The sequence below is a fragment of the Erpetoichthys calabaricus genome, chromosome 11 (assembly GCF_900747795.2).
Source record: "Erpetoichthys calabaricus chromosome 11, fErpCal1.3, whole genome shotgun sequence".
NCBI classification, from domain to species: Eukaryota; Metazoa; Chordata; class Cladistia; order Polypteriformes; family Polypteridae; genus Erpetoichthys; species Erpetoichthys calabaricus.
Window position 1 is genome coordinate 122,930,183 of NC_041404.2, and position 12,887 is coordinate 122,943,069.

At 39.9% G+C, this 12,887-nt stretch overlaps 1 protein-coding gene across 2 annotated transcripts; it reads left to right on the forward strand.

The window, feature by feature from the left end:
- Nucleotides 1-1,602: 1,602 nt before the first annotated feature.
- b9d1 (B9 protein domain 1) lies at nucleotides 1,603-12,826 on the forward strand. 2 transcript variants are annotated; one of them, XM_028813788.2, is made up of 7 exons: nucleotides 1,603-1,699; nucleotides 1,877-1,945; nucleotides 5,938-6,049; nucleotides 6,130-6,226; nucleotides 6,412-6,474; nucleotides 11,786-11,853; nucleotides 12,634-12,826. In XM_028813788.2, exons 1-7 carry the CDS (start codon nucleotides 1,637-1,639, stop codon nucleotides 12,759-12,761), a joined length of 600 nt encoding a protein of 199 aa, XP_028669621.1. In that variant the 5' UTR covers nucleotides 1,603-1,636; the 3' UTR covers nucleotides 12,762-12,826. The 2 variants fall into 2 exon arrangements, with proteins under 2 accessions (XP_028669621.1, XP_051790082.1); XM_051934122.1 differs by lacking the exon at nucleotides 11,786-11,853.
- The last annotated feature ends 61 nt before the right edge of the window (nucleotides 12,827-12,887 follow it).

The window sequence follows — 12,887 nt, forward strand, 5'->3', positions numbered from 1 at the left end:
AATAAACATTAATATTTATATGTTCACTTTATTTAATAAACACAAACAGATGAACAATGACAAATGCAACACTGCCGGCATCATACGACAGAGAGTTTAGTAACTATCATGACAGACAGTGTTTGCGTGAGCTCAGATCAGTGTGATGAGAGATGCAGTCAGTGTTGTGTCAAATTCAGGCTCTTTGTTGATTGCTGCCATTTTTTCCAGCAGTTACAGCTCTATGACTGATGGCTCACAGAACACCTATAAGGTTTTGCAGAACCATAGGGTTTAAATTAATTTAAGTAACACTGTGGTAGAACGCAGGACGTTGGAGCAGTCCAGTGAGTGAGTAAGAATGAATGTGTTCATTGAGTTTGGTCCAAGTCAAGCTGCTGTATTTTGTTGTTTTTATTTTGTAATTTGTAGTAATATGTTAGTACTTTGTGCAGAAAAATATTTTAAAGAAAACCATGGTAATCCACTTGAGAGGTAAATAAAACATGGAAAATCATTGGTGCATCATAGAGGTTGAGTTGTATTTTTACCATGATTGTGTGTATTTGCTCAATTTGACATAATTGCAGCAATACTTCCTTATATGGAATATGCTATAAGCTACAATATATAATATTATTTAAGCTAGTAAAAATGGCATACAATATTCTGATCAAATATAGTTATTCAATCAAATAGGCCTATAGTTATTTATAATATGTAATTTAGAAAATAAAGTCCTGGATTTGAATGGCAGCCAGGTTACTTCCATGTAGTTTGCATGTTTTCTGCATTGGTTTTCCTTCTGCATCTAAAGATGTTGGTTTTTAAGTTAACTTACCAACGGTGAATGAGTGTGAATGTGTGTGTGTGTGTGTGTCGGGGTGTCTTGAGATGGACTGGCATCTCGTCCGGGGTTGGTCCTTGTCCTGCGCCTCATGCTGCCAGAATAGACTCTCGCTGCAAGACTTTAACTGGATTAAGTGTCCTTGATAATGGATGGCAATTAAAAAAAAAGTTAAATGTGTAAAGTTGTTAAAAGAACGGTTAGCTCTGCCAAACAGATTTTGATTGCCAGTTTGAGAATCCCTTTTGACGGCTGGCCAGTGGAATGTCCGACGTAATGCAAATTGAAAGAAAAATGTTAATTTATTGGCAGCCCAATATCTGAACAAGATGTTCGGTTTTTACACTTGCAGGACAGGGTAATAAATAATTACTACATTCCATTAAGAGCGTGGCTCTTACCCAACCACATGCAGTTTTACTTGCCAGAAGTTGTTTAAATTAACTGTCATATTCTGGGATCTAACAGTCCCCGCTTACGCGATACCGCACGGTTCACCCCAGTACCGCAGTCTTGCTTCCCTCATAGTGGTTCTTTGGCGCCACAAGACGGCGATCCAGTGAGGAAACCGGAAGAGGTTATTTATCATTGTCGATTGCTATACAAAATAAACACTGATAAAATCAAATTAGCCTTAAAACTGCTAATTTTAGTGACAAGGTTGATTTATTTCGCCTTTCCAAGTTTCTAGTTTGAAATCGATGTACACGTCGCTCGAAATTAAGCTTTTATTTTGACACACTCCCGTGCCGCCTTGGCAGGAAATACGTCATTAGCGTCTCGTTGTGTTGCTAGGCTTCAGTCAACACGATGGCGGCGGTGTCTCCCTCAGTGTTTTTACTGTTGGTTAATGGACAGATCGAGAGTGCGAATGTGAGTAGTATAACAGCTGAGAATGGCGGCTTTCCGTCATACGCGTACCGTTGTTTTACGCTGTACCCTCGACTTTTTCCTAGTTCCGTATATTTTGCGTAGTTATTTATAGGGGGTGTGGTCACTGTCCAAGATGTTCAGATTTGCCACGGGCTGATGTTTCTGTTTTTCTCGCAGCTGCCAGAGTTTGATGACCTCTACTGTAAATACTGCTTTGTGTACGGCCATGATTGGAGCCCAGTGTCGGTGAGTGGGTGATCATTTTAGGGGCTGAGGGCATTTGCCTATTTCCACTTCTTACCTTAAAGCATTTAATTTCTTTTAATAATCGTTGCTGTAAAAGTGCCAAATACAACTGCTGGAGGAAAATAATTAGCCTAAAATTTAACTAAAGTACCACTTTTGACTAAATGTATCATTATATAAACGAATCCTTACAGTCAATTTCATAGGCCAATTTAATACTGAGTGCTGGGAAGAAGGGGCCTTTGCTTGCTGAGAAGAAGGGACCTTTGCTGGCAGCAGCAGGTACAATGAACGAACCAACTTTAGCTTGAACGCCAGTACTTGTACCAGGAGAAAAGCCGTTTAGACATACAGAAAATGTGCAGACTCAACACAAACGTTGGACTCGGATGGGATTTCAACCCAGGTGCCTTGAGTTGTAACATTATATCACGTTTAAGGAATTAAGTACACACAGTGTTTTCTTTGCCTTTTTATCCAGTAAAGAACAGAAAGAATTTGACCGTTTAGTTACATTGAATTCAAAAACATAAGTTTATGAACATGCCTCTTAAACATAACCATATGAATATGCCTCTTTAACATTATCAGGTATTTCTAGATGCCCCTCAAAACCCAAACTTGAAATGAAAACCTTAAAATTAAACCCAATAACAATTATATTATGACTAGTATTGTTAGAGAGCCTTGAGATGATATTGCATCCAGTATTTTGGGCCCTCCACCCCCCTATAATTAGATTACACAGGTTAGAAAGGGGATCTCTGTGAACTGGACTCCAATCTACGTCTGATCATGGTTTTATAATGCTGTCGATTTAAACCAGGTCTAAACTAGGAGGTGCAAATGTTGTTTCTTTTTATTAAGGAAACTTTTATTTTTAAATTGTTTGATCCAAAGTCGCTAAAATGAAGCTCATTAGTTTGTCTGTAACCCCTGTCAGAATAAGTAGTATTAAATGATCAAAATCACAGCATGAAAAAACATTGCATCTTATATTCCTGTATGAGTCTGCATGTGACAAATATAACATGAACCATGCCTAATGATTAGAAACTTAAGATCATGTTCATTTCATAAAGTCAGACCCCACTATTTTTAACACTTAACATATGAGCTTATAGTCTAATCTGTCCTTTTCTTTTCAACACCCCAAGTATTGTAATACGCCCACACCCCAAAAAAACACACACATAACAGACCATAAACCATATACTCGTCATCAATGTTACTGCAGTGCCCACTAAACTTTCTTAAACAGGAAGGTCTTTCCTTATGACTTGACAAAGCAGAATAAAGTAACTCTGAATGCAGATTTGATGCAAAAAACAAATACCTTTAATCCGTCTTTCAAAGGGATTTATTCCATCCTTGACCCTGGAGGCACCTCGGAGACAGAAGACATCCTCAAATAAAAGTGCTGGCTGGACATCTGACATCTTTTAAACAAATAACGTTGTGATCGCCTTTTTCATATTAGTCTACATGTATGTATGTAAATCTCAACACAGAAAACGGGCTGCAGTCTTGATTGTGGTGATCTACTTTCTGTCACCTTTTCCAGCTTATTTTTTTTTTCTTCTTTTTTTCATTTTAAAAGGTATGCCTTCTTTAGTGATGTCAACCAGCCAATATGGAGAGTCCCTAAGCCAATAAATTGTGAGGACTGAAGCATTTCTCACATGAGAAAAAATACCTTACCATTCAAGGCAATAATCTCAATGGAAACTATTCCTTCACTATAGAAAATAAAGAATTTGACAGGAGCATTGCATTTCAACAGAAAACATAAATGATGTTAATATGACCATGTTACTGTTTATAAGGAGTCACCCCATGGCCAAGGAGGTCTTGTTCTTTGTGTGCTGAATGGAGCTGAGCTGGCCTAGCAGACATCTTAACAGATTGTGACGCTGTGTGCAATATACTGTACTAATCCCTGGCGTCCTGTACTGTGAAATTGTATCTGATACGTGTGTGTTTTAATCACTTTACGCTTCGTGAATACCTACACTTTGTTAGTTCACTTATAGATAATTCTGGTATATGAGGATTTTTACCTTGTTAACATACTTAAGATTATGATCATAATTGTTATATGTATATTTGTGCCTTTTGTTTGTCTGCTGCAATAACCCTGCAATTTCCTTAATGATTAATAAAGTATCTATCTGTCTGTAGTGGCATGCAAACGTTTGGGCACCCTTGCTTAAAATGTCTGTTACTGTGAATAGTTAAGTGAGCAGACGATGAACTGATCATTAAAGGGCATAAAATTAAAGATGATACATTTCTTTGATATTTTAAGCAAGATTACATTTTTATTTCCATCGTTCACAGGTGGGCCTGAAACAAACGTTTGCGCACCCAACATGGTCAGTACTTCGTAACTCCCCCTTTGACGTGTATCCCAGCTTGTAAATGCCAGTTAAGAGTCTTTCAATTCTTACTTGGGATATTTTACCCATTCATCCTATTAAAATACTTCTAATTCTGCAAGATTCTTGGGCTGTCTTGTATGCACTGCTCTTTTGAGATCTATCCACAGATTTTCAGATGATGTTTAGGTCAGGGGACTGTGAGGGTCATGGCAAAACTGTCCATTTGAGGTATTCCATTGTAGACTTTGAAGTGTGATTCAGATCATTATCTTGTTGTAGAGTCCACCTCTGTTTGCTTCCAGAACTTTTCTGGTATTTACTTGAATCCATTCTTCCCTCTACCAGTGACATGTTCCTGTGTCACTGGCTGCAACACAAGCCCAAATCATGATCGGTCCACCCCCATGCTTAATAATTGGAGAGGTGTTCTTTTCCTGGAATTCCTTTTTTCTCCAAATATACCTTTGCATGCTGTGGCCAAAAAGTTCTGTTTTGACTTCTTCAGTCCACAGGACTTGTTTCCAAAATGCTTCAGGCTTGTTTAAATGTTCATTTGCAAACTTCAGGCACTGAATTTTGTGGCTAGGATGGAGGAAAGATTTTCTTCTGTTGACTCTACCATGAAGGTCATATTTGCTCAGGTGTTGCTGCACAGTAGAACAGTACACCACCACTCCTGAGTTTGGTAAATCTTCCTGAAGGTCTTTTGTAGTCAAACAGGGTTTTTTTTATTAGCCTTTCTAGCAATCCAACAAGCAGTTCTTTGTCTTCCAGTTTTCAACTTGACCTCCACCTTTCCTGTTAACTGCCATTTCTTAACATTATCAACCAATGAAATGGCTACCTGAAACTGCTTTGCTATCTTCTTGTATCCTTCTCCTGCTTTGTTTCAATTATTTTATTTTTCTGAGTGTTAGGCTGTTAGAGGAGCCCATGGCTACTGATTGTTAGGGCAAGGTTTGAGGAGTCAGAGAATGTATACAGCTTTGAAATTTGTGTCACCTGAGGTTTCCTAATGATAACTGAACAAGCCATCGCCCCAATGAGCTAATTAAGGTCTGACACCTTGGTAAAAGTTATTTGAGACATTAAATATCTTGGGTTGCCCAAATGTTTGCATGGTGCTCCTTTCCTTTTTTCATTGTACAGTTGTACAAAACAAAAACAATACACTGATCTTGTATAAAATGTCGAAAAGAAATGTCTTCTTTAACTGTAAGCCTTTTGGTGAGCAGTTCATCATCTGCTCAGTTAACTATTCACAGTAACTAGACATTTTAAGCAGGAATGCCCAAACTTTTGCATGCCACTCTATCTACCTACCTATCTACCTACAGCTTTAAATTTAGTTTGGTACAAGTCAGTGAGACATTTGTGTGAGTGAGCCCAACAGTGCTCCACAGCTGCTATAGTGAAATATTCAGGTTCAGAATATAGATGATTTGTATTGATGATACTTTTCCACAGCAAAATGTAGGAATATGTTTATTTTTATTTTTATTTTTTTTTAAATTAAGCAAGTTGAAAATGGTATGCTTTTTAAATTGGTGATAGCACCATGGGGAAAGAGAATGCAAGGTGTTTTGAGAAATAAATCTTCTTATTTCTAAGGGCCTGGAGGAGGGCATATCCCAGATCACCTCCAAGAGCAGAGTGACGCAGCAGGACCTTGTGTGGAACTTTCCAATTGACATCACCTTCAAGAGTACCAACCCATTTGGCTGTAAGTGAGTCTTGTAAGTAGTCACCAGTGACGTCATGTCCTCCACTTTCTCCTGATGATCTCTTTGCATCCCATCTTAGGGCCACAAGTGGTGGTCAGTGTCTATGGCCCAGATGTCTTTGGCAATGATGTGGTTCGTGGATATGGAGCGGTTCACATCCCAATCACACCTGGAAGGTAAGTTGTTTTGTTGTCATTATTTTGAGATTAACAACACTTGTTTTTCATTTTTTTTTCTTTGTGTATTTTGACTTAATAAAAGAGATTTGACCTTGCTGTGAAGAAATAAGAAATCGGTTGAGCTGGTGAGAACCTAATACTGCACAAATAGACCTTAATGTGTGCTAATGGCTTCCCCTCAGGCACAAGAGGACCATTCCATTGTTTGTTCCAGAGTCAACATCAAGATTGCAGAAGTTCACAAGGTATTTGTTCCTAAGTGGCATAACCAATCCTTAATGCTTGGCAGTGTGCCATGTTGAAACTGTATTGCTTTTGAGATTGAGTTACATATTGTGTCATCTGCTCAAGGGTTCAAGATTAGGCAAATGCAGAAGATGATTCATACCAACATGTTGACCTCTTACCAGTCAGCACCTTTACCCCACAATCAGGTTTCCTATAAACTCACTTCCAGGGATGTTTCTAGAAATATGTTATGTTATTATGGCACCAGCATTTTGAATATATTGGTAACTGTAGCTTTGAATAAAAAAACTTTAATTACACTTCCTTTCAGACATTATGAAACTGATTAGAATTGTGGTAAAGTGTTTAGTGAGATTCATTTGTGCCTAACACTACAAAAAAGAGAGGTGTGAAACTGCATCCAGCTTTGAGAATTTGTCCTACAATTCATTTTAAGTGGATCTGGTAATTAGGGAAACTCACTAGAAAAAGATTGTGAATGTTTTTAATGTTTTTAGGGTGGAAAACAAGGAGTACAATTGCTGCTGTGTGCACCTATTTTCCTATTTGCAACTCAGTATCTCTGCTTTGGGCAGAGGGTCCTGTGGCAGGTCACTAGTTATTGCTCCAATGTCCCTTTTTCCTACCAAGTTACCGGTCGTAACATCTGTAATTCTGGCAAGTATTAACTGGTTTACATGACTGCTCAGCTGGGCAGCAACACTGGGGACACAGGTGCTATAGTGGATGGGACGCCAAGCTAACACTTTATCAGTAATTGCTAGCTATAGGAATGAGGTATTGGGATGGGGATATTAGGGGGAATGCTGTGTGTATGTGACAGGAACTACACACCTTTCCTCGTGAGTTAATGGCGCAGATTTAACTGATCATGAAGCATCGCAATTTTGCAAACTTTTATGCAGAGAAAAACTCTTAAATTTTGCTGCAAATTCAATTTAATACAAACCAGTCATTCATCACTATTTGGATCTGCAAACATCACTCATTACTAAACATGGCCTTGACACTTTTTTTTTTTTTTTCTTCAAATCTTGTGACTGCTGTATAACAATAAAAAAAACTTAATGAAAAATTAAGCACATTCCTTTTAAGTTCTGTGGGTACACACACTAAGACACAGGTAACAATCATCAAGTCTGATCCACAAGTGACAGACAATATATAACAGATCGGATGTTGTCATTATTTATCCATACGAAATTAAAGCAACATGCAGAAGCCATGTGTGCAGTAAGGTCACCTGTGATTCAGTCTAGTGACAAAAACTTAACATTAGAATTGTTTTCTATAGGATTATCATCCATCCATCCATCCATTTTCCAACCCGCTGAATTCGAACACAGGGTCACGGGGGTCTGCTGGAGCCAATCCCAGCCAACACAGGGCACAAGGCAGGGAACCAATCCCGGGCAGGGTGCCAACCCACCGCAGGACACACACAAACACACCAAGCACACACTAGGGCCAATTTAGAATCGCCAATCCACCTAACCTGCATGTCTTTGGACTGTGGGAGGAAACCGGAGTGCCCGGAGGAAACCCACGCAGACACGGGGAGAACATGCAAACTCCACGCAGGGTGGACCCGGGAAGCGAACCCGGGTCTCCAAACTGCGAGGCAACAGCGCTACCACTGCGCCACCGTGCCGCCTAGGATTATCATGCCCCTACTTTATATTGCAAGAATTTAATCCATTCCTCTTAATGAAACCTTTCACGTTATGGATATTTCATGGCTTTTATTTATGCACAGCTCTATTAAGGTCTACCCAACAGCATCTGGTCTACACAACCTTAATTCTTCTCTTTTGGAGCCATTCAGTTGTAGATTTACTTGTGTTGCAAGGATTGGTGTTGTTTCGCATGATATAGATTCAGACAAGCTTTAGCCATTTGAAAGAGGCCCCTGTAAAGCTCTTCTAGAATACTCTGGTATAAAAAGGAAATCATGGTGGACTTAAAGATTAGGAATTGCCCAAGTATTGTGCCTTCAGAACAATGCCACCATGCCTGATAGCTGGTATAAGGTTCTTGTGGTCTTCTGCTGTGTTTTGAGTTTTCCCAACATGCCATTGGGCATACAAACTAAACCGCTCCACTGTGGTTCTATCTGTTCACAGGACATTGTTCTAGAAGACTTGTGGTTCATTTGATTTTTGGGAGAAAGACCTTCCTTTAATCTTCTATTTTTATATAAAACCCATATTTGTTCATTCTTCTTCTAGTAGAGTTACGGACTATAATATTTACTATGCAGATAGAGGCCTATAGATCCCTGAATATAGCATCAGGGTTCTTTGAACATCATATGGTCTGATGTCTGGCTCAACTGCTGAATTTCTTGCATATTCTTCACTTGCAATGCAATAGATGCAATAGACATGAGACTGCTTTGAAATGATCTCATGACTCTTCTTAGATTGACAAGCAGTAACAGTTGCTTCTTTAAGATTGTTGCAAACATTTTTTTATCATTAATTTGATGTTAGCACAATCTGGCTATGGTTCTGTGTTTATATTTGTCAGCCCTTCAACTAATCATCAAATAACCAGTGCATTTGATTAACAGCACCTAGGTTAAATGATCTTTTTAATGGTTACAGAAGTAAGGATGTACAATAGTAGAAAGTGAAAAAGAACAGCCACAGATGTCATGCAACAAAGCTGAGATTCAGGTAGGAGAGTCATCTGAGAGTGTTAAGAACATGATCATACACACAAGGTAATACAATGTGGTTTACTCAGTGCAGAGTGTCACATGTTATAGCATTACTCACATTCATACCAGGTGTAACCTGCCCGTGCTGCAATACAGGCCTGCACTCTGGAATGTAAACAGTCATACACATGACAGGTGTCCTCCTGTGAAACGTCAGTCCGTGCCCTTTCTTCTTGGAGGCACGACTAGTTGAGGTTCATCAACAGTGGCTGGGTGCGGGAGACATGGAGTCCATTCCAGCCCCATACATTCTTGATCAGGGAGAGGTTGAGTTGCCTGGATGGAATGTGGGCAGATGTGTTCTTCAAGTGAGAAAATATCTTACCGTTTCATGCAGGAAAGGATCAGGACTGGCTGGCTGATGTTTCTGAAACATCACCAGTCAATGTCCCTTCTAAGCACTGTAGCTGATAGCACCCCACACAATGTTGCCCGGCCTGGGACCTGTGAGGTGTGGGCATCAACTCTATATATGTAGCTACTCTCCACGTCTCTGCTGGATACATACACAACCATCAGTCACTCTCAGACAAAATTTGCTTTCATCACGAAAGACAATAGCCTGACATTACACACTTGAGGCACCACTACAGGCACAAGTGGCAGTGATGACAAGTGGCAATCCTGCACTAAGAAGATGATGGCTCTAATGCAAATCAATGTGGCCATTCAGTCTGCCACAGCCTTTCTTTTGAATCCCTGGTCTTGATGTGCTTCCATGCACCTTGGCCACCTAGAACCAAATCTCCAGCTGTGGGTACAGTTGTTACCATCATAACCAACACCAATGCACACAGCTGACCAGCCTGTCTCACAATGTGACCACACCTAAACTGTTAATTGCAGGAACAGTGCACAATAATGTCCACCAAGAATGGAGACCACTTCACAAAATACCACACAGCACATGGCAACACAAGTGCCTTTTTCTGTAATGCTGTGAGCTCTTCCGTACCTATTGACAACAGTTCTGTGATCTTCACCATTCCCTGTTTCACCACAAGGTGCTACACTGACCTTTGGACTTTGACCACTACATCATCTCCCTCTATTTCTACCATATTGTATTACAGTATTCCAAACTGGATTTCTTCTGGGTGTTCTTTAGTTTACCTTTCACATGTGGCTTCTTTATGTTGACTTTTTCCTGTCATGTCATCTGAGGTTAGATTTTTTTTTTTAGGAGTTAATGAAGAATAAGTGACCATTTGGTAGGTTCCGATATGTCGTCATCTTCTTTCAGCTGCTCCTGTGAGGGGTTGCCACAGCGGATCATCTTCTTCCATATCGTCCTGTCTTCTGCATCTTGCTCTGTCACACCCACCACCTACATGTCCTCTCTCACCACATCCGTAAACCTCCTCTTATGCCTTCCTCTTTTTCTCTTCCCTGGCAGCTCTATCCTTAGCATCCCTCTCCCAATATACTCAGCATCGCTCCTCTGCACATGTCCAAACCAACGCAACCAATCTTTGTCTCCAAACCGTCCAACTTGAGCTGACCCTCTAATGTACTCAATTCTTATCCTGTCCATCCTCGTCACACAAATGCAAATCTTAACATGTTAAGTCTGTCTCCAGTTTTTTGGTCAGTGCCACCATTTCCAACCCATATAACATAGCTGGTCTCACTGCCGTCCTGTACACCTTCCCTTTCACTCTTGCTGATACCAGTCTGTCACAAATTACTCCCGACACTCTTCTCCACCCATTCCACCCTGCCTGCACTGTTTTTCACCTCTCTTCTACAATCCCCATTACTCTGTACAGTCGATCCCAAGTATTTAAACTCATCCACCTTCGCCAACTCTACTCCCTGATCCTCATCATTCCAACCTCCCTCTCATTTACACACATGTATTCTGTCTTGTTCCTACTAACCTTCATGCCTCTCCTCTCCGCTCTAGAGCATATCTCCACCTCTTCAGGGTCTCCTCAACCTGCTCCCTACTCTTGCTACAGATCACAATGGCTAGGTTCTGATATTGTAGAATTTTAATGACACGAGGCTATCAGTGTGGGGAAAAAAACTGAATGGCTGACTTGAGAAGTGTTCAGACTATGAGGAAGCCAAGTAAATGCCTTTAACATATCACGTGCTCCATGTTAATTAGCACATTACCAAGTGAGAACTTCACTGTTCATGTGACAGTAACTACCTTGTAACCACCTTTGCTGTATAGTACCTATAGAGTTATATAACATCATCCCAGAACACAGACAGTAGGTAGTTAAAGGGCTGAGAAGTGTCACGATTTGTTCAGGGACACCTTGGGATGCAGTGATGATGAGTGACCAGAACTTTGGAGTTTCAGTCTACGCAACTCAATCACAGTTCCAGCCGATTTGAACACACAATTCAAATTCCAGTAAAATACTGAATAGTTCAGAATGTTTCTAGAATTAGGAATGAAGTGCTAGAAAGCATTACACAGTGATCATTATGGTGCCTGTGAATGCTCAGTGAGTTTGGCAGCTTTAGTTCACGAAATACTCTACCTAGAAGGATGCGCTTCACAAATAATGCCTCAGCGTAGAACAAGCCATAACCAAGATTTCAGCCACTTGTGTTTTTGCATTTCACAGCTGGTTCCTTGGGAGGCGGCCGGAGTTCACAGACCCAAAAGTTGTTGCACAGGGGGAAGGAAGAGAAGGTAAGTTTGCTATCATGGCAAAAAAAAAAAAAAAAAGCTGGCTTTCTACACTTGTGGAGTACAGAAGAATAGAAGTACAAATATAGAATATTTTTATATGTATCCAAGGTTACATAAACCCTGCTGGTTTTTTTTTTTTTCCCCCTAAGACTCTGAAGCGCCTTGAGCATGGGAAAGGCACGATATAAATAAAAGGTTTTACTATAATATAGAAGTATAAATGAATAATGAAATTTAAAATATACAGCATATACACACACATAACCTACTTTAATCCAGTGCATGATCACCATGTGCTAGTGCCTATCCAGGAAACTGCCCTGAACTGAGTGCCAGTCCACTGCAGGGCCCACTCACAAATGCTCTCATGTTTACATGGATACAGAGTCAATTTGGTATACCAGTTAACAGACATTTTTAGGATACCACATGTATATACTGAGAAACTGTAAACACCACAACCAGGCATGGGATTCAGACTTTGGCTGCTTGATTTGTAAATCAGCTTTTGTTTAAAACATTAGTAGCATATTGGAAGAAGATTTAACCACATAAATGACATCTACCTTTAGATACGGTATACTGCAATATATCAATACTTATACAGTGCTCATAAGCTATTATAGATTGAAATTGTAAAATAAAAAAAAAAACAGGACAAGATATTTCTTCTAGTCAACCCTTTCAGCGTTGCTGCCTTGGATTTGAATTACTCAGGATAAATAAGCTATTCTGATAATGATAATTATTATCCCCTGTATCTTGCTCATTTCTTTTCAGTGACACGAGTGCGATCACAAGGGTTTCTGACCCTCTCTTTCAACATTGTCACAAAGGACCTGAAGAAGCTGGGTTATGATATGACGTCGGAAGTGCTCAGTGTTCCTGAGGCCACCTACAGGCCATGATGTGTAAAAACCTCTCACAATTCTTGTGTTATTTGTATTTTTGGAAATAAACCATTGCCTTTTTTTAGTGCAGTGTGCATATGGCTTTCTTTGCATGCTTGAACATCTCAAATGAGACCTCCCACA